We start from the raw sequence: 22,886 nt of genomic DNA, 5'->3' as shown, positions 1-22,886 counted from the left end.
ACATGTCACAGCCACAGAGTTATATTGTAAAAACCAGACAGCCATATCCCAACAATAATGCAATTGGGGCATCCAGAGGCCTCCAGATGGAAACAGCAGTGAGTAACCAGCGAGACCAGCATAGAGTGAAGTACAGCCACAAGTGGCACACAGGTACTGGAGAGGGATTCTTATAACACTGAGGAAATCCTCATGCCCTGATCAAAAAGGTGATGGAACATTTCCGTCTCCTCCCTAGAATGTGCCATTACTGACGGCTCCCGCGCGCATGTGCGGGAGTGACGTCACGCCGCTCTGGCCTGTCACAGAGTCGAAGTTCGCGGCCCCAGAAGGAAGAGTGGCAAAGGTGGACTCGGCGCTCACAGGGGACAGCGTGGGCTTCGTTTGCAGGTAAGTGTCACATTACATTTCAGATTGAGATTCAGCCTCTGTTATCTCCACAGGTTGCAATCATAGCAAAAGGGTCTTTTAAGTGTATAATTTTACTTGGATTATAGATGCCTTTGTAGCAATTCTATATTTTGGTTATTTATTTTTTAAGGGCTTTTTTTACAGTGTAAGGTCTCATGCACACTGGGTATTTGCCAAGCTCTGCTGAACACCTTTTCTCCTGGCAAAAGATATGCCTAAAGCCACGTTCGGCAAACATGTTCAGGGACATTTAGGCTACCGCTTAGGCTTGTTTACGTTCTGCGTTATTTTCTGCTAGAACACTCCTTCCATGAACAAGCAAGTGATTTTTTTTTTATTTCTGCCCCTAAACGCTCCTGCCTATAAAGGCCTATGTGTGCAAGGGAATGTAGGCCAACATTCAAGGGTGTTTAAAGGAAGAAAAACCGCTTGGTGCCCCCAGGCTGTCATATGACGTCCTGGACTTTGTGGTGGTATATCTGAATGATGGGTGCAGCTACAGGCATCATTCAGATATCTGCATTTTCACCAGCGATTCCCTACACCTTAAGAGTGATCAAAGTGGCTGTTCTGTCGCTGGATCGTTTTTACGGGTGGCGAAAGGGGACGCCCACCTCCGGTGCTTCTACCGACTCACCGATGCGATCGGTGAGTAGGAGAACGTAACCACTGGCCCCGAATGCTGATCATAGAGATTTCCAGCGGACCAGATGGTCGTTGGAGTCTCCATGATCGTCGGAGGCCTGGGCACGATGTTATGACATCATGCCCAGCCTCTGCATTAAAAAAAAATAAACGGCGCCGCCTCAGCTGGGAAGCGTGATCATTTTTTTATTTTAGGCTTCACTGTAAAGAGGTCATATCATGTTTACATCCCTTGTAATAGGAATAAAAGTGATAAAAAAACGTGAAAACTGTATTCAAACCACACGTGAGGTGCCGAAGCGAATGTTAGAGCGAGAGCAATAATTCTAGCCCTAGAAATCCTCTAAATCGAAACATGTAACCAGTAAAATTTAAAGGGTCACCTATGGGGATTGTTAAAGCGGTTGTAAACTTTTTTTTTTTTCCCCCAAACCTGCAATGCAAAAGGCATAATAGGCTAGTATGCACCGCATACTAGCCTATTATGAAATACTTACCTCGGGAACGAGGTGTGTACCCCTTACCTGGTCCACGCCGAGCAGGATGTCATCTTGCTCCGGCGTGTCTTCCGGGTATCGCCGCTCCAGCGCTGTGATTGGCTGGAGCGGCGATGACGTCACTCCCGCGCGTGCGCGCGGGAGATTTAAAATCGGCAGGGTCCGGCGATGCCGGTCCTTCAGCCGTGGATTCCCCCCTGCGCATGCGCCGCCCGCATTGCGGGGGTAATATCTCCTAAACCGTGCAGGTTTAGGAGATATTATCCTTACCTACAGGTAAGCCATGTTGTAGGCTTACCTGTAGGTAAAAGTCCAAATAGTGGGTTTACAACCACTTTAAGTACCGAAGTTTGGCGTAATTATTTATTAAAATAATAAAAACAGTGCACTTACAAGAAAAAGTGCCTCTGACCGGCACTGAGTATTTCTGGCAGTGTCAACCGTTATAGCCGCTGACCAGCGTGTGTGTTGTGTCTCGGATGGTGTGCACGCCCCGCCCTCGGATGGTGTGCACGCAATTATTGCGAAATGCGTAGAAGCTGTCTGGACGCACACGGAGGGGGAAGCACACCAACGCGCTAGGACCGCTTGTAGCAACACACGAGGTCAGGAGCGGGGCGTGCACACCATCCGAGACACAACACAAACGCTGGTCAGCGGCTATAACGTTTTTTGATGCACTGTTTTTATTATTTTAATAAATTTGTTTTTTACATACTACACTATGATGAGCCCCTTGTTTTTGAGGAAATAAGGACATCTTGTAAGAGGGAGAAGGAGGAAAACCCAGTGACGGACAAAGAAAGACACAATTTTGGGGCCTTTTATTATCCGGGGTCTGGTGAGTGTCGAGTTTAACCATTGGTGATGGTGGCACATCTTTGTCAGGTGGAAGAGACAGTTGCACCTTTTTATATGTAACCAGCATTATCAGCATTTGAACCCACATATCCCATTGGAATCTATTGTGCAATAGCAATATTGACTGCCGTTTCAGTGTTGGACTTTTCAGTGCAGATGGCGCACTTTATACCTGGGATTTTCTGCATCTGTTTTGGTTTTGTTTTGTTACATTTTTGTTTTCACTTTTGTCAGTTTAGAGCGGGCATCACTAAATGGCGGCCCGCGTCCGGCCCGAGCTGCTGCTCTTTCCGGACCGCGGCGATCGCGCCATTTAGTCGCCGCTTTGGTCCCCAGCCTCCTCCGCTATTATTAGCAGAGGAGCGGACAGCGGGAGGCGGGACCAGAGAGGTAGCTGCCTGTCGTGTTAGATGGGAGGTGATTGGCTGCTAGGAGGCGGTCCTAGCAGCCAATCACCAGTTCGCCGAAAAGTCAACCCGACAGCTCCCGCGCCTTCAGTCCACGACTGTCCCACCTCCCGCCCCGCGCTCTGTGAAAGGTAGGAGTGGAGAGGGAAGGGAGGAAAATGTATGAAAATGATAAGGATGGGGAGCGGGGGCAGTGCTGTGTGTGTGAAGGGGGGGGGGGGTCATGTAAAGGGGGCATCATGTAAAGGGGGCAGTACTGTGTGGGGGGAATTATGTGATGGGGCAATATTGTGTGTGGAGGGGGGGAATATGTGATGGGGCAATACTGTATGGGGGGGATCTGTGATGGGGGTCATGTAAAGGGGCAATACTGTATGGGGGGGATCTGTGATGGGGGTCATGTAAAGGGGAAATACTGTGGGGGGGGATATGTGATGGGGCAATACTGTGTGGGGGAATATGTGATGGGGCAATACTGTGTGGTGAGATATGTGATGGGGTCATGTAAAGGGGGCAATACTGTGTGGGGGATATGTGATGGGGCAATACTGTGTGGTGGGATATGTGATGAGGTCATGTAAAGGGGGCAATACTGTGTGGGGGATATATAATGGGGCAATACTGTGTGGGGGATATGTGATGGGGCAATACTGTGTGGGGAGATATGTGATGGGGTCATGTAAAGGGGGCATTACTGTGTGGGGGGATCTGTGATGGGGTCATGTAAAGGGGGCAATACTGTGTGGGGGATATGTGATGGGGCAATACTGTGTGGGGGGGATATGTGATGGGGTAATATACTGTGTGGGGGATATGTGATGGGGCAATACTGTGTGGGGGATATGTAATGGGGCAATACTGTGTGGGGGGATATGTGATGGGGCAATACTGTGTGGGGGGATATGTAATGGGGCAATACTGTGTGGGGGATATGTGATGGGGCAATACTGTGTGGGGGATCTGTGATGGGGGTCATGTAAAGGGGGCAATACTGTGTGGGGGGATATGTAATGGGGCAATACTGTGTGGGGGGGATATGTGATGGGGTAATATACTGTGTGGGGGGATATGTGATGGGGCAATACTGTGTGGGGGGATATGTGAAGGGGGGTAATACTGTGTGGGGTGATATGTGAAGGGGGTAATACTGTGTGGGGGGATATGTGAAGGGGGACAGGGCTGTGGTGGGGAAGATGTGAAGCGGACAACCAGCTGCGCACAAAATGAGGTGATGCACAGAAAACGTAAAGGGGTACCATTGACTCCTAAATGCACTAAAATGCAAAGTGCAATTTTCTGCACATGGAAATTGCATGGTACAAACGCATCATGCAGTTTCCTTGTGGCTGCCTTTTTAAAAAGATGCCAGGACCTTTTCCCAGCAGAAACACAGGCGCAGCAGCCCATTCAAACAAATGGTGTGTCATGCCTGCACCCTTGGGCTGCAATGTAAAGAATTGGGGTAATCGCACGAAACTGCTATGCGGACCTCGGCTGGAAGAAAATTTTACTTATCGGACCTCCATGAATTTTAATTCAATACCCCTGGTTTAGAGCATCATTAGTGGCCATTTTTTCTTTATAGGAATACTAAGGTGCATTGATGTTTATGCCGACAACTAATTTTGGGTCACATTCCAAGTATTGCGTTCACCGCACTATCCATGCTATATATATATATATATATATATATATATATATATATATATATATATATATATATATATATATATATATATATATATATATATATATATATTGATTTTTATATTTTTTGTATAAGATTGATTGATTTACACATGTTCATCCACACAGTATATTAGGTATGTGGCTGTACCTGATATAATATATTCTTTTATATATGGTTGTTTGTGCACTAAACTAGTTCACAGTATATAATATATCCCCAGAGATTGTATTCTTTGGAGAATTAGATCAGCGCAGTAACACTTATCCTTTATAAAAATACTGGTTTACACAATTATGAATTTTTACTATGCCGATTTATGAATAAATGTTTTGATTACCGTATATACTCGAGTACAAGCCGACCCGAATATAGGGACAGGCTTATCTACTCATTACACAAATTTGGTTTTGATGCAACAAAATGTATTTAGTTTCTTTCCTTGAAACTGTGGAGCATCTAATATGCGATCTTCGCCGGAAAATATTTTGAGTTCACTCCCCTCTGCCACATTGGGATTGAAAATACAGCTTGCAAAAGAACAAAACCTAGAGTGTCCCTACTGCATAAATTATGATTATTACTGTATATGTGTGGAGTTATAGCCTAATCATCTCATGTTACAATTTCACTATTTTTTTTACAGCTTTGCTTTACACTGGGGTAAGACATTCTTTGACAGGTATAAGTCATGCTTAGTGGGGCTTTTCTTTAATATACATTTCCTCTAACATGCTCACATAAATGCCAGTGCAATTTCAGGAAGACAACATATTAGTGACTGGCACTATAAACAAAGAATTTACATAGTACAATGTAAACACTTTTAGGAGACGAAATGTTTTGTGTGTGTGATCAGGGAGCAGAGATACACTCTGCTGTCCTAATGTAATGATACACCTACATAGTATTGTGGGAGGATGGGGGACTGTGCCAGACTGTTAAGAACTCAGGTCAAGGAGACACACACACAAAAAAATTGCAACCTTCCCTAAGGCTCCATTCACACCAATGCATTTTTTTATGCTTTTTGCATTTTGCAGAAATGCAGGGAATTTTTTTTCCTATGGAACATGTTCCCATCAGAGCATTTTTGTGCATCTGTGTTTTTGGAAAGGGTCAGGCACTTTTATTTCCCACAAAATGCAGCGTTTTGAATGTAATAGACTTCAATGGCCCTGCATCCAAAAACGCAAGTACCAAAATGTTTTCTTATTTTTTTACATTCACTGTATATAGCTGGTTGCTAAGGCATGGGCCAGGAAGCCGGTCGCCATGTCCTTAAAGCGGTTCTCCACCCTAAAGTGGAGTCCCGCTGATCGGAACCCTCCCCCCCTCCGGTGTCACATTTGACACCTTTCAGGGGGGAGGGGGGTGCAGATACCTGTCTAAAGACAGGTATTTGCACCCACTTCCGGCCACACGCTACGGGCAAAAGACGGGTTTTGTCCGTTGTGTGCTGGGAACACTCGGCTCCCAGCACACAGCGTGTGAGCCAATCGGCGGGCGCAGCGCGACTCGCGCATGCGCCGTAGGGAACCGTGCAGTGAAGCCGCAGCGCTTCACTTCCTGGTTCCCTCAGCGTGGATGGCGGGGGGAGCAGCAGAGAGACGAGCGATCGCTCGTGCTCTGCTGCGATCAGCGCTGGACTCCAGGACAGGTAAGTGTCCTAATATTAAAAGTCAGCAGCTGCAGTATTTGTAGCTGCTGGCTTTTAATATTTTTTCCCCATGGCACATCCGCTTTAACAACCCATGAATCATCAGCTGCCAGCAGGTTTTTCCGCCGACACCTGAATGTAAATAAAATAAAATTGCCGGCTAAAAAAAATATATATTTACGAAAAAAAAATGGCATGGCAAAAAACTAAAAAAAAAAAAAAAGCCCCCCCAATTCCACACCAGACCCTTATTCGAGCATGCAGTCAGGTAGGTCAGGAAAGGGAGGGGACAAGCGAGCAGCCCCCTCCTCCTGTACCATACCAGGCTGCGTGTCCTCAACATTTACCCATTCACCAAGAAAGCAGTGAAATGTAAAAAATAAATAAAAAAAATTATTAAAAAAATAAAAAAAATAGCTCCGAGCTGTCTTCTCCCCGAGCTGTCTTCTCCCCGAGCTGTCTTATTCCTTGCCACCGGTTACAAGCAATGAAAAAGGAAAAAAAAAAAGGCTGCTTTTGTCCCAAGGCCGTTTTCCTCCGTTGTGACGTCCCGTGCTGTCGGACATCTCTTATATAGCAATAGGGCATGGCCATCCGATGACATCACCTGGGGAGCTTTCTGAGTGACATCAGGAGATGGCCACGCCCCATGGCTATATGAAAGACTGTTTTTAGTGGGTAACTGGCGGCGAGGAAGAAGACAGTGGCACGGGAGAATACGGCTCGGGGAGAAGATGGCTTTGAGCCATTTGTTTAATAAAAGGACTTATTAAAGCTTATTTTTTTTACATTTCACTGCTTTCTTGGTGAATGGGTAGGGGTACCATGTAACCGATACCCATTCACATGGGGGGGGGGCAGGATTTGGGGGTCCCCGGTCCCCTTGCGATAAGCCTACCCAGACCTCGACAACCACTGGCCAGGGTTTTTGGGATGAGGCCCTTGTCCCCATCAACTGGGGGGCAAGGTGCTTTGGGGTGGGGGACACAGAGCTCCCACCCCCCCCATGTTGAGGGCATGCAGCCTGGTATGGTTGGGGGGGGGGGGGGCGCTTGCTCGTCTTTATCCGGCTCTTGCACACCAACAGTGGGGCACTATTCCTTTCACTGACACCAATGATGGGGCACTATTCCGTCCCCTGATGCCAACAATTGGCACTATTCCTCCCACCAATACCAATAATGAAGCATTGTCCACTCCTATTCACACCAAAGCTTTTTCTGAAAGATGGTAAACTGGCCCTTTGTTTAGAAAGTTTGGAGACCCCTGACCGAGTAAGTCACTGAACCGGAAACAAACAAATTAAGTCACACTGAAAATATTAGTCCCAGGTCAGGGACTCACTAGATCAATACTGACCCCCAGGAGTCAATAGGACTATCCAAAGGGGTCAACAAAATTGGGGTCAAACAATATTTTGAGGTGTCTCTGTAGAGCTCCATGCCAGTCCCGAGTATCTTCTGTTTAGTGACAGGGTAGCTTTAACATTAAAACCATTCTGTACTTTGGAAAGTAATGTGTTACACAAATGACAGGCGTACAAAATTACCTTTCTCTTTGCATGCTCCTTGCCATGATTATGTGAATGTGTTTTCTCAGGTTTATCCTTTTTCTTACTGTGAGAATCATGACTGCTAATATTTTTACTCTTTGACTCATTAACTTTCCCTGATGATCCTGGGAACCTAGACAGCAATGACAGCTCAATTTTGACAATAAGAGCAAGAGGTTTATGACTGTTCTTGATAGGTGGCGGCAGTCTGTTGTCCCCTATTGGCAATAACACTTTGTCTCTATGAGAGTCCTCACGCACAACAACTGCAGGATGAGTTGGGTTAGTCCTATGATTGGCTTTGCTTTGACTCAGTCCTTTTGAACCAGAGGGGCACTGCGGGAGTGATAAGGCACTCTGTTTTTTGTCTGTTTGAGTGCTTGGACACTTTTTGGTGCTGCTACTATGGTGAGAGCTTCTGTGCTTCTTATTTTCACTACTATGTGCAACAATTGTGTTTGGTTCCTTATAGTCATTTGGTTTTGTTTTAACTTTCGTTTTCACAGTTGGCCTTTCCTTGGAAGGCTGGTCTCTTGGCCTGTATGGTTGTGGCTCACTTTCAACAGTAAGTCCTCCCTTTGGCTCATTCTGAAAGGAGGCCTTGACAGGTCTCTTTGGCTGTTTAATGCCAACAGTCTGCCTAGGAGTTACAGTTTCATTGACTATAGGGGATTCTGGAAAACTAGGATTGTTTTGGATATCTTCCTGAGAAGTCCAATTAACCTTTTCATGGGGAGACTCAACAGTCTTTGGAGAGTCATGAAGAGGGGGTGAAAGGCTGTCATGCTCTTTACTCTCCCAGTGACCTTCTTGTTCATGATCCACAGTGCTATTGAGGCTTTCAGCAAGTGCTGCAGGTTTGACCATGAAGTTCCCCAACTGCCAGTCAGATGGCTGGGTGTCATGCTGTAACAGAATAGAAGAAAAAGTCAAAAAAAAATATCAGCTTTATTTCCTAAGTTTATGACTAAGCAATATAAAGACAGCCCACAGAGAAATATATAAAAAGGAAATCAGCCTTGCGCACATGGAATCTGTCCGTTGGAACATTGCAAAAAGAAAAATCGTAAGCCTGTTGGTTTTGCGTTTTATGCCAAGTCACAATTACGGCACACAGCTTACTCTACTTCTGTACTACTGGTTACTGCAAAAATATATTACAGTCACAAGAACATGTAAAAAAGCAGATCAGATGCATTAAAGTATTTTTTTTGGGGGGGGGGGGGGGTTGTTTAATGATTAACCACTTGTCTACTGGGGCAATTTTTTTTTTACTTTTCTCACACACACTAAAATCTGCAGTTTCAGGAAAAAAATAAAAATTTTAGTGCAAAACTCACACAATATCATATCAAATTTCTGAACAAAATATAAAAGATGGGGTTGGATTGAGTAGATATAACATGTCAAGCTCTACAATTGCGAGTGCCTGTGAAATCAGGTAAAACTATGGTACCCAAAATTGTCCAAGGACAACAGTTCAAAAGTCTTTACACGTTATTAGTTTAGGGTTACCATGAATTGCGGTCCTAGAATTATTGCTCTCACTGGACATCTGCAGTTTTGCACTTTTAATTATTTTTATTTTATTATTATACGTTAACACTTAAATTATTTAATTGTATTGTGATCACAAGTGGGACAAGACCCCTTTTTCATAGCATGGTTAGGCGACAAGTTTTTCTTATGGAGAGATCAGGGCCCTTCACTATAGCTAATCAAGCATAGATCATGTTATTCAACTGCTTCCCTGGCTACATTACCAGAGGAATGACAGCTTTGAACCATGATGTAATAAATGTTGTTTCTGGGGTTAGTAGATGCTAAAGAAATCGAGGAACAGATGTTAGGGGATTTTACTGCAGTCCCAAACTACCGATTGGGAGAGCCAGAGAACCACTACGGGCATTTGCTGCGTGGAGGAGGCATGGCCACTCTTCGGTTACTAGCCATTTGGCTTTTTTACATCTACTTAAAGCATTGCTTTGGTCATAAATATGGAAATCTGAATCATTTCCACATTGTATTTCATTTAACCTAATAATCTTAAAACTGGTAAACATACTTTGTGAAGATCTCCACACATTTGCTTTCTTGAATTCTGTGAAATATATTCACTATGCCCAGTGCAAATGCACTGCTGTGTCACATATTTCACAGAGCTGGCCTCCTGAGCTACAGAGGTGCAGAGAGGAGGAGTTTCAGGAGGTGGAGTCAGTATAGAAATCAAAACATGCAGGAAGCAAGATACCATGGGATATGTAGTAAATTGAAAGTAAACAGCAGAAGAGAAGTTGCAAAGCATGCAGGAATACAGGAAGCTGTGGAAAGATGGTCAGCAGACAGACAGCACTCGCAAAACAAAAGGAGATTTTTTTTCAAATAAGCTTATATTGCACTGCAATTTTTTTTTTTTTATAAAATAGGGTGCGCATTACTGCTATTGTCTACAGGGAGGTAGGCTAAAGACATCTTGGTTTCACAGTTTATCCACACCTGTCACCACGTCAGATTATCTTTATCGTTCCACAGCCTAGGAAAAATATTGACCTGCAGTAGATTCAGCTAAAGAAAGCTGAACTAGTTGAAAAGATCCAATAACAGCAGGATATCAGAATGTCAAGTTTGACGTATCCAAGCACGTTACCTTATTCTCTTCACCATCACTTGAGCCACTTTCACTCTCCGTGTCTGAAGAGCTCTCGGTCTCACTCGCTTCAGTTTCCACACTGCCGGAATGTGCTGAGACCACGCTGTCCACCTGTGATGGCACGCTGTCCACCTGTGATGGCACGCTGTCCACCTGTGATGGCACGCTGTCCACCTGTGATGGCACGCTGTCCACCTGTGATGGCACAACACTGCCAAACAAAACACATTACATAGAGATAATGAGATTAGGGACTTAAAATCCCTATATACATTTCTTTTGTCATGTCTATAATCTACAACAACAGCTGTTTATGTATAGAACACTTTGTGGTTTGTAGTCTGCCCAACACTTACAATAGGATGCAATAGAAATCAACCAGAGGTAGTTCTAAACAGTGTAAGAAACACTGAGAAAAGGCGAATATCTGGCAGTCTAAATACCAATTTTAAATGTATAGCCTTAAACATGCATTTCTACTGCCACAACATAGCAGAGCTGTCATATTTTTGATTCTTTTGAACAAATGTGTCTACAGTGGGTGGAGTTTCAATCAAAGAGGATAACTGTGTTTTTACAAGTTTTGGACAAGTAAACACTATAGATTAGATTATATAGAATATATATATATATATATATATATATATACACACACACACACACATATATACAATATATATACACACACACACACACACACATACACATATATATATATATATATATATATATATATATATATATATATATATATATATATATATATATATATATATATATATATATATATATACATACACACACACACACACATACATATATATACACATACATACATACATACATACATACACACACAGTTCTTTAAGAGGCTACTTCTCATTTTAAGATAATTCCTCATTTTCTGTTGCATCTCTGGGAGAGAAAATAAAGGGTATCTCCCTTATGGGACACAGACAAAAAAAATATATATGCTAATGCAGCCCTCAAAATTTCCACTCGCCTACTAGCATTTGGCGAGTGGATTTAAGCTGGGGGCGAGTGATGACAGGGCTGCATGACCAATCTCCCTCCAATCTGTGCCTACACTTAGAGTCCCAATGAGATTGGCGGCCGAAGAGGAAAGGTGCATGCTCTGGAAAAGTAGTCTGTTGAGCCGCGCACAGGCAGAGCAGTACACAGGTGCTCTCCTTACAATTCTCATTAAACCATGGGACCGAACAGTATGACCTCTCTGAGCCTGCCCCCCTCCCCCGGGCCCCTACCAATGTAGCTGGAGAGCAGAAAGTAATGAGTGAGGTGGAGGATTGCAAAAATTACCACTCCGGTGCAGCGCTCACTGAAAGTTGCCCTGACATGACAGCGGTAGCCTTCTAGTTTGTGCAGTTTTCTTCTCCTTGTGCTCTATGTAAGTTTAGCCTGAGCACTGTGAACAGACTGGTCTCAATGTGTGCTGTGCGCTGTCAGTGTGCGCTGTGCTATGGTGTCAATGGCTGTGCAGTTGTGTGGATCTCAGCGCTGGATTGTACGCCCTCCCGCTGTGCTGCAGCTCCTCTCCTCTCTGCCAGACTGAATAAAAGGGGGAAGTGGGGACATGCAAGCGTGGAGCCGCACACACAGGCTCCTGATGAGATGAATGAGAGAGAGAGGATGGATGGGAGTTGCAGAGGAGACAGCAAGAGAATGGGGAAGAGACCCAGTTCTAGTGCCCTGTCCCTCTGGTCTGCCCCCAGTGCCCTGTCCCTCTGGTCTGCCCCCAGTGCCCTGTCCCATTTTGTTAAAGTTGATGTTGGTAATATTTAATAACTTGATTCTGCATAAAACATTGTCATTCCATGAGATAATCTACGAGGGCGTGTTTACGGGTGCAATTAGGCGCAGGGCAGTGTATGAATTAGGTGGGGCAACTGGTGGCGAGTAACTCTTGAGGCCTGGCTAGTGGCTCAGGACTTGAAATGTTGAGCCCTGTGCTAATGGGTTAACTATTTTCTACTCTATCCACGTCTTAAAAAAGGTTGGCTTTTGAAACTTAAGTGTTACTAAACCCAGGACCCTGCAGTCACTATATCTGTCCTCCCACAGTACACAGAAATGAAATTGTTTTAGTAAATATAAACTGCTAAATACCTTTTCTCATCACCAGTATAGAGCAGTCTTGTGACTTCTATCATGGTCTGGTTAAAGCTGTCTGTCCTATAAGGCTGGAGGACCCCCAACTCTGTTTGGACAGTGCTGTTGGCCCTGTGCTGATCACATGTAGCCTCCACCAAATAAAAATCTCTAGCAATACATACCAAGCTGAGCATGTGCAGAGTGTCCCCAAATGCTCTGTTCTATCAGGAGATGGTTTAGGGAAAGGAGAAGGATCAGGGGAGACCGGATCAAACAGCCTTTTTACACAATGCATAGGGTTAACCCCCTTAGGTTCCACTGTGAGTATAACAAGCATGCTTTACTGCATATACAGACTGATTTTACTGTTGTGGGTTCCATGACACTTAAAGCGGTAGTTCACCCTCTCGTACTTGATGTTACCATCGAGACAGGCATTGTAGCGCGAGCTACAGTATGCCTGTCCCGATTTTTTTAACCCCGTACTCACCTCGTAGTCGTCCATCGTAGATTCCGGCTCCCGCGGGGAATGGGCGTGCCTATGGAGAGGGAGGATGATTGACGGCCGGCCCTGGCACGTCACTCTCCCCGAAGACAGCCGGAGTAGGTCTCGGCTCTTCACGGCGCGTGCGCACAGGCTATGCGCACGCGTCGTGAAGACCAAGCCTATTTCGGCTATTTCCGGAGAAGCGTGACGCGCCAGAGCCGGCCGTCAATCATCCTCCGTCTCCAGAGGCACGCCCATTCCCCGGTATCTTCGATGGACGACTACAAGGTGAGTATGGGGGGAAAAAATTCGGGACAGGCATACTGTAGCTCGCGCTACAATGCCTGATTTAAAGGTAAAAGAATTTTTTTTTTTTTTTTTCCCGTCGATAGGGTGAACCCCCGCTTTAAAGGCATTAATACAAACCGTATATGGTATGAGCTGGGAAGAGAGCCTGCTCAACTACACAGAAGGAATTCTAACCCTGACCGTATAAATTTTGGGAAAGTTGCCTTTGTTGTTTGATATCAGGGCCACCCAACAATTTTAATTCTAGCCCTTAACCCTTATAGAATAGGTTAAAAATGAAGGCTACAAAAATACAATTTTAAAACACGTAAGGGATGGCAAAGAAAGGTAAAAGACAGCTGTGAGCAGCCATCAAAACAAGACATGTCTGGATTACAGAACCAGAGTGTAGCAAATTATATGAATAAATAAAAGCAATACCTTGATGGAGCAGGTGAAGAAAGTGGCTTCTCAGTAACCTACAAAACAAACGTATAATAAATTAAGTTTGTTTAAATGAAACAAATATTAAAATGCTGGAAGCTGCTTTTATTGACTGCATAAATAAGGGTAGTAACATACCTCCTCCTCCTCTTCATCACTGTCTTCACTATCGCTGAGCTGGAGATCAGCTTCCAACATGCTAAGACCAAAAGAAGAGCTTTAAGGATCACTCAGCACTAAATGTATATAACAATAGAAATATTTTAATGGTAAGGTAAAGATTGCTACACTAATGGCAGTGAAAGCACCAAAACAGTAAATGAAAAGGTTTTGCATTTCAGCAAAAGATTGCAACAGATTAAAAGCTTTTTACCTCAAATGTCATTTTAGTTTTCTTCCACACTGTAGTATCTGATCCCTTTATTATAGAAATAGCATATGCCAGGCACATTGATTTCACTGGATGCAACACATTGATGTACTACTTCTAATTCTTTAGCAAAAAATGTACCCCGTGTCACATTCTGCAGGAAGTACCGCCACCAAATGCAACCTATTGAAGTTAATGGGGTTTTGCTGTAAGATTGAGGTACAGTATTTACATTTTTGTATTTATACAAAGTTTTTTCAGCTGTCAAAAAAATAAAATAAAAAAGGCATTCCGGGGTGGCAGTACTGCCCTTTGAATGCCTGGTAGCGGTTTCTTTACTGTCTTCTGAAAAGCAGTGCACTGCTGATCATGTTTTAGAGATGTGGTAGAGTGCTGCCTGCGTAAAAAATGAGGCCTTGTGCCGCATACACACGATCATTTTTCGGCATGAAAAAAACATTGTTTTTAAAAAATGGCATTTAAAATGATCGTGTGTGGGCTTCACATCATTTTTCGGGTTCTGAAAAACAACAAAAAAAAAATTTGATCATGCTGCATTTTTTAACAACGTTTTAAACTATGTCGTGTTTTGGGTTGTAAAAAATGATCGTGTGTGGGCTAAAAAGACGTTAAAAACCCACGCATGCTCAGAAGCAAGTTATGAGACAGGAGTGCTCGTTCTGGTAAAACTACCATTCATAATGGAGTAAGCACAGAAAACAGACAGAAAACAGACAGAAAACAGACAGAAAATCGCGAATCGTCTTTTACTAACACGGAATCAGCTAAAGCAGCCCCAAGGGTGGCGTCATCCGCATGGAACTTCCCCTTTAGAGTGCAGCCGTACGTGTTGTACGTCACCGCACTTTGCTAGAGCATTTTTTAAAAACGATGGTGTGTGGGCAACGTCGTTTTAATGATGAAGTTGGAAAAACATTGTTTTTTCTACATGCTGAAAAACATCGTTTTTTTTTTCATGACGAAAAATGATCGTGTGTACGCGGCATTACAGCCCCACTATTTACATCTTGTGCTGTGAAGCTCCACTACTGGCTCCCTCACTGCTGCTGTTGGTACAGGGGCAAAAAACACTTGCAAGTCAATAGGAAAAAAACTAAAATGACTAGAGGGGCTCTGATACTCTGGAGGGCCAGTGTTTAGAAAAGGACATCGCTTGTGTATTGCAGGTGGGTTTTATCAGCACCATCAACGTTTTGGATTCAGTTCAGTATGAGGTTTGTTTTTGCAGAATCATATTTGCCTATGTGGATGCAGCATCTGTCCCCCGCTAGGTCTAACACTGAGAAACGAGCGATCAAACAACGGCAATCGCTCGGTTCTTAGGGCTCCCTGAGCAGAGAGCTGGTGACTGCTCACTGGAGCGCTGGGATGTGGAGGGAGCTGGAGAGGCTGAGTCAGGGTGCCGGCCCAGACATGTGGGCAGATCCAGACTTCATTGTCGTGATCTTGCCCAAACCTGAACTAACTTTGTGACTTCAGCCTGCTGTCTGTTAAAATGGGTCACAGGAGTACAGAAGAAACTGAACTCCTGTGATCCACAGGAGAAGTAAAGCCAACCCAGCTTTGGCGGTACTTCTTCTTTAATTGCAAAAAGGTGTTAATAATGAAAACATGTATAGTATTTTATATATATATATATATATATATATATATATATATATATAAAAAAACACAACAACATCTATGGGTTGTTGTGCTCCACTTTATGATGCAAGACAAGGGCTAAATAATCAACTCTGAATATCATTACTTCAAACTTTTCTGGTATAAGATGATGGATGCTATATAGTTATGTACAGAAATAACTTTACTTGGTTTTAATAAACTGCCTGCCGTTAAAGCTAACCCATAGGGATATTAACCCAACAAAATCTGACATTCAGGCTTTAAAACCGGAATCTTCAAGTAATGAATGAGAGCTCCACAATCTGGAGGGCTCTATTATGCAAACACTGACCTAATGTGGATCTGAACAAATTTTATAGGAAACATTTAGAAATGTTTAAGATATCTTTTTTTATGTAATTGTGCTGTCTCTTATGATACAAAGTACATGTAATACTTTATCTCGTATCTTCTTTCGCAATTATCTTGTGTTGCTATATGTTTTACAAGTCTAATTATGTCTAGTGAATTCCAACTTGCCCCACGTCAACTGCTGAAGCAGATCTGACAACAGCTAGGAAGGATACGACTGCTTCAAATGGCACCTTGTCTTGGCTCTGAGCACTTTCCACAGACAACAGCAAGAGGAATGCATAGGAAGGGGGCCTCTGCATTCCCCTTGCCGTTGTAAACTTAAATGAAAAAAAAAAAAATCTCTTTAACTGTGCTCAAGCCGTAAACCTGAAAAATACCCTTTTTGTTTTAAATTCTTCCAGAAACTTCCTGCTGGTCTCCAAGTGTGCCTAGGTACTCTTGTGCATACAGCCTTATAGTCTGCAGTGCAAGATCTAGGTCATGACTCCTGAGTGCTAGTCTTTGTACTAAGGTTTGGCAGTGTTACTACTGTGCTGCTCATGGTTGTTCTTACTGGAGACTGTTGTAAAGCAAATTCAGCTGCAGGAAGACTACAGGCAAATACTGGTGACTTGCCTTCCATTTGCCATATCTTTGGCATTAGCTTCTAGAGTTCAGTCCCTCTTTACTAAGCCAATAGTCAACATTTTGGTCCACCCTTCTCCATGCCTCATTACTAGTCACCAAGTCTAAAGACTACTCAAACAAGCAACTTCAAAGCACAGTAGTATAGTTTTGAGAAAGCCAAAGCACCAAATTTCTAGTTACCTTTGGTTATTATTACAAAATCACTACTAGCTAAAACTAGTGACTAGAGGGACACCGTAACTTTGGAATGTTAAAAGAAATGCAGCCTATTTCTATAATTCCCACGTGACAACATGCAAAATCTGAACATTCCACAGTGCTCAGTGATTACGAAGGCCGGCAATACACAGTTCTAATCTCAGTAGGAACCGGCCGAGATTCGAACCATTAATGGGCAGGCTAAATGTACCAAGTTGATCGATCAACTTGGGTACAACCAGCCTGCCAGATTCTCTTGCGATTATCACAAGTGGCTGCTATAGCTGCTAGCAATAATCACTGTCTTCTCCCAGCGGGGATGGCTTCCCCCACCCTCTCGCACCAGGAGGAGACAATAGCCTAGCAGGAGGAATTCTGGCATTACCACTGTCAAATTTCTTTCCTATAACCAAGGAAAGTCTGCTCCGTGTATGGCCAGACTAAGAGCCTGTAAAAGCACAATGGAAAAAATAGGAACACAATTTAAAACAGAAATTAGTATACTGCTCTGCTTAGTTCACCTCAAAAACATATAGGGCCATATTCTCAGTGAAGTTACGATGGAGTAAGTCAGGATACTCCATCGTAACTCCCTTTTTTGGCCAGTGTATCTATGCTCCTGATTCTCAGAATCATTTTTGCATAGATACACTTAAGATCCGCCATCTGTAAGTCACTTACACTGGCGGATCTTAAATGCAATGACGCCGGCCGCCGCTAGATGGCATTTACGTGAAGGAGTCATTTGCGTATGCAAATGATCCTTCTACGCCGATTCCCGAACGAGTTCGCGTCGCGTAACCGTCGCCAACGTCGTTTGCGTAAGCGGAAACTTACTCCTGCTATATGAGGGGTAAGTTTCCGCAAGTCTCGCGTAGGCCATGTTACGGATGGCGTCGGGTCCCCGTCGTGTTTTTTCATCGGGTACGTCGTTTACGTAAGTCGTTCTTGAATACGACTTTACGTCAATGACGCACACGTCGGCGTCATTGACGTTTTCCGCCGAGAACTGGAGCATGCGCACTGGGCTTTTTGCAGCCCGGCGCATGCCCAGTTCTTTCGCATCGGGGGCGCGCTTCATTTGAATAGAAGACGCCCCCTTGGAGATCCGCCAGGCTACGCCGGGACACTTACACTCCGCTGTCCCAACTTATGGAGCAAGTGTTTGGGGAAGACAACACCTGCTCCAGTAAGTTGGGACAGCGGAGTGTAAGTGCCCTAAGCGCAGCAGGTGGATATTTAGAGAGAATATGGCCCATAGAAATTAACCTTCCCCTAAAAGGAGCTTGGGGATAAGTAATATTCACAAAAGTCTGACTCCATATTCCATTATTGTGCCGACTATCCTTGTGATCAGGACAACTGGTAATTTTCCAAGGATAGTTCTATAAATAAACTTTAATGCAACCGATTTAATTGTCACCTTCATCGGTATTGTGCTCACATGGCAATATTGATGTACCATAAAATGTCAATCATATTTAGCTATATTTATGCAGTATAATAGTACAGATCATGTGGAATTTTACACATTTGCTCATCTTCTCATGATCTACATGTATTCAACATAAGACCCCTTTCACACTGGGGCATTTTTTCAAGCACTTTTGGGCTAAAGATAGCGCCTGTAAAACACATCCCCTGCAGTCCCATTGTGAAAGCCTGAGTGCTTTCACACTGGGGAACTGCGCTGGCAGGGCGTTAAAAAAAATAAAAAAAAGTCCTGTAAGCAGCATCTTTGGAGCGGTGTATGGGCACCGCTGCCGAAGCACCTGCAAAATCGATTCGGCAGCGGCGCTACACAGGTGCATTTTACCCTTTATTCACCTGCTAGCAGGGGTTAAAAGTGCCCCGCTAGCAGCCAAATAGCGCCGCTAAAACAACAGTAAAGTGCCGCTAAAACTAGCAGCGTTTTACCATCAACGCCCACCCCAGTGTGAAAGCAGCCTTAATTTTACAACAGTTATTATTACACCCATTTTTTAAGCCTCGAACCTAAATTTGTATTTATGTATTTAAAGATCATTGTATACATGGTATCTGTGGATCATAAGCTAGTAGGTAGAAGTTTTAAGCTGTTCATAGAACAAAAAATAAATAAAAAACTGATTCCTCTACCCATGCTAAAAGTGCAATGGATGAATCCCCCCCACCAAGCTATTGTATTCTGATAGCTGCTGCTGGCAGGAGGGGGCTGACAGAGCAACACACAATGTATTTCGTCCCATTCAAAAGGAAATAACTGAAATTCACAAAGTGTATGATCAGCTTAAAGCACGCTCACATATCTGCATTGTGCTAATGCGTGTTTTACCAACGTAAGGTTTCCAATGCTACCAGGGCTATCAACCTATGCTTCATTGGGAATAAACTCCTAGAATTGGCTATTGGTTTTGTGAACACGCAGCCAAAATCATCATGCATATCTACTTACGATGACCCCTCTTGTGGGCTTGGCAAGACTTTTGAGGACGTGTCATGTTGTTCTGTAAATAAGACAAAATAAAAAATATACTTTGCGTTAAACAAGCCTTAAATGGGTCCTATTGGGATTGCGCATACAAGATACAGTAAAGCCATAATAAGGGTGAGTCACAAGCACAGCGGGTAAAAGATATTGGTCAAAATAAGGGGTGAAAGCCAAGAAATATAACAGACGATATACACTGCAAGGCTGAAACCTATACCAATAAGGAATATGAGAATATGACAAACAAACATGGGAACTCACTAAACAGAAAAGCTATCTAGAAGAAAGAAAGACCAAAAGAATACTCCAAGATCTTAAATGTCCATTAAATATATTGAAGTTTGAGTTATTCTCTAAGAAGCATGTTACACGGCATCAGTTTTAGCATTCATGTAAATGACCATCTTTGTGTCACATATATTTATGGGAGGTTTATCACTTACTCTGGTTTACTTTGACAGATGAAACTTGTTGACTTTCCTGAGGTGAATATAAGAAAAGGGAGGGAAAAAAAGTTTAAAGTTCAAAAACAACTATATTAGTTTTCAAGGACACTACTCTGATAATACTGATCCTTTAGGGCCCTTTCACACCAAGGAGTTTAAGCGCTTTTGCATTTTTTTTAAAAAAGGTCCTGAAAAGCATAAGGAAAATGCTTCCCTTTAAAATCAATGAACGTGTTCACACTGGGGCGATGCGCTTCCATTGTGGTGAAAAAAATCCTGCTTACAGTATCTTAGGAGCATGTTTGGGGAGCAAAACAAACAAAACGCACCAAAAATGTATGTTACAATTTAAAGCAATAGAAAATGTGGTAAAACCGCAGCAAAAACATGGTAAGCCGTGGCAAACACACACCTGCAAAGTGTTTTTGGTGAGGTCTTTGAGTCACATCCTTTACAAACCACACCGCAAAGGCTGTAAAATCGAGTTTTTGCAACGGATCATTGTGAAAGCGACCTTAAGCATTCCAGCTGGAATATTGCTTTCAAGTCCAACTTCAGACAAAGGAAGGACACTGACAAGAACAAAAACCTTGCCTGCCAAAAGCAACATGTTGTTTTAACTTTTGGGTACAGCCCTGTGTTTTTGTGGGTGATCAGAGGGTGGTAAAACGGTCTAAACTGCCTGCTTTCACTGCCCCAACCCAATCACCCTCAACTTTCCCTTGGGATGGCAGAGAGATCGTAACATGCAGCTCCAGCTCTCCATTCTCTGTGCTGCCCGTCACGTGACCCTTTTGATCATTTGTGCTGCCTGTCACGTGACCCTTTTGATCATTTGTGCTGCCTGTCACGTGACCCTTTTGATAATTTGTGCTGCCTGTCACGTGACCCTTTTGATAATTAACATCTGCTCCAGTTTTTATGTTTTGAAGAGTGGTGCTAGCTTGTACACATAATGGGACAAATAGATAACCGATGAATAAAATAATAATTTTCGAATAATAGACAACAAACCTTGTTGGGAAATGCAAATTTTGAAGGTTCAGTGGTGCTTGGTGTATGAATAGCTGTTAATGGTGGAGGCCATGAATGTGTCATTTCCTGGGAAACAAAACAGAACGTTAAAGTGTAAAATCTTGGTAAAGATGATAAAACTCCCATTTTGTTTGAAAAAAATATCTTCCAGGTCAACTATATACATTGCAAGGGTTTTGACAAATGATTGCATATACTTACCGCTTTCTGCTCCCTATATACTAAACCAGTTTTACTGTGCTTGCAGAGTCTTCAAAATGCCATGTAAAGTTTGCCTTCACAAGGATCACAAGATCAATCCCAATGTGGTAACAAACAATTATCTCTGAGACAGAGTTTGATCTTTGAGTGCCGTTTCACACAGGGGCAACCCGACTTACAGTGGGGATCGAAAGTTTGGGCACCCCAGGTAAAAATTTGTATTAATGTGCATAACGAAGCCAAGGAAAGATGGAAAAATCTCCAAAAAGGCATCAAATTACAGATTAGACATTCTTATAATATGTCAAAAAAAGTTAAATTTTATTTCTATCATTTACACTTTCAGATTTACAGAAAACAAAAAAAAAAAGGATTTTTGTACTCACCGTAAAATCCATTTCTCTGAGTTCATAGACGGACACAGCCTTCATTGACCTTAGGGTTATGCTTCTTCCTACCAGGAGATTTAGGCAGAATTCTACAGCACTTAAGGTGTTAAAAACTTTCCTTCATGCCGCTCCTCCCAGGGGGCGTGGCTCCCCCAGGCATAACCCCCACTCTGCTCTAGCAGCTTCAGTTCGTAACAAGCAGTACAAACCAAGGAGGGGTGGGTGCTGTGTCCGTCTATGAACTCAGAGAAATGGATTTTACGGTGAGTACAAAAATCCTTTTTTCTCTTTCGTTCATAGACGGACACAGCCTTCATTGACCTTAGGGACGTCCCCAAGCAGTGTCAAAAAAATTCGAGGGGTGGGAAAATAACACAGCAAAAAACAGGTTACACCCCAAACAAAACCGGAGTTACTCAACGGAGGAACTCCAACCTTAAACTGCCGCCTGTAACACCCTGCGGCCGAAGGAGGCATCAGAAGATGCACTCACATCCACCTTATAAAACTTTGAAAAAGTGTGGACCGACGACCAGGTCGCAGCCTTACACACCTGTAACACAGAGGCTTGATGACGGAAAGCCCAGGAGGCCCCGATCGTCCTGGTCAAATGCGCCGTGACCCGAAAGGGAGGCGCCCGCTCCTTCAGGGCGTAGGCCTGAAGCACAACCTGTCGGATCCACCTGGAAATGGTGGCCGACGAGACTGCCAGGCCCTTACTGGGACCGGACACAGACACGAACAGCGAGTCCGACTTCCGGAGCTGAGCTGTCGCCGACAAGTAAACTCGAAGGGCCCGAACCACATCCAGAGAATGTAAAATGGCTTCCTTCGGGTTCTTCGGCTGAGGACATAATGATGGAACAACAATGTCCTCGTTAATGTGAAAGGCCGAAACGACCTTCGGAAGAAAAGAGGGCTGCGGGCGCAGCACCGCCTTATCCTGATGGATGACCAAGTAGGGGGCCTTGCAAGACAAGGCCGCCAGTTCAGACACTCGTCTGATAGAGGTAATAGCTACCAGAAAGACCACCTTCTGCGACAAGGTCAGCAAAGGGATCTCCCGAATGTCCTCAAAGGGGGCACGCTGAAGCGCCGAGAGGACCAAATTCAAGTCCCAAGAAGGTAGCGGAGGGCGCACCGGGGGGGCCACATGCCGGACCCCCTGCACAAACGTGCGAACCAAAGAATTCGCTGCCAAGGGACGCTAAAAATAAACAGCCAGAGCAGAAATCTGACTCTTGATCGTGCTCAAGGCAAGAGCCTGGTCCACTCCCCGCTGTAGGAACAGCAGGATCCGGGACACCACGTAAGTACGGGGGTGCCACTTCATCTCCTCACACCTAGAGATGTATGCTTTCCATGTACGATGGTAAATTTTTCGAGAAGTGGACTTCCGTGCACGCAGCATGGTAGAGATTACCGGGCCCGACAGGCCCCGGTCCTTC

At 43.8% G+C, this 22,886-nt stretch overlaps 1 protein-coding gene across 4 annotated transcripts in view; it reads right to left on the bottom strand.

The window, feature by feature from the left end:
* The window catches only part of AFF1 (AF4/FMR2 family member 1), a 234,418-nt gene that overhangs the window by 40,906 nt on the left and 170,626 nt on the right, over window positions 1–22,886 (bottom strand). For 3 of the 4 annotated variants that reach the window (XM_040326684.1, XM_040326690.1, XM_040326705.1), the window contains 7 exons: window positions 20,828–20,914; window positions 19,811–19,847; window positions 19,332–19,383; window positions 13,840–13,900; window positions 13,699–13,736; window positions 10,368–10,581; window positions 7,718–8,626 (listed from right to left, as the gene is read on the bottom strand). In XM_040326684.1, coding sequence (XP_040182618.1) covers window positions 7,718–8,626; window positions 10,368–10,581; window positions 13,699–13,736; window positions 13,840–13,900; window positions 19,332–19,383; window positions 19,811–19,847; window positions 20,828–20,914 — 1,398 coding nt within the window. The remainder of the gene's footprint in view (window positions 1–7,717; window positions 8,627–10,367; window positions 10,582–13,698; window positions 13,737–13,839; window positions 13,901–19,331; window positions 19,384–19,810; window positions 19,848–20,827; window positions 20,915–22,886) is intronic. The other variant, XM_040326698.1, reaches the window with a different exon arrangement.

The sequence above is a fragment of the Rana temporaria genome, chromosome 1 (assembly GCF_905171775.1).
Source record: "Rana temporaria chromosome 1, aRanTem1.1, whole genome shotgun sequence".
Classification (NCBI taxonomy): domain Eukaryota; kingdom Metazoa; phylum Chordata; class Amphibia; order Anura; family Ranidae; genus Rana; species Rana temporaria.
Note: the sequence above shows the minus strand (reverse complement) of the source record. Positions and strands in the feature narration are given on the sequence as shown.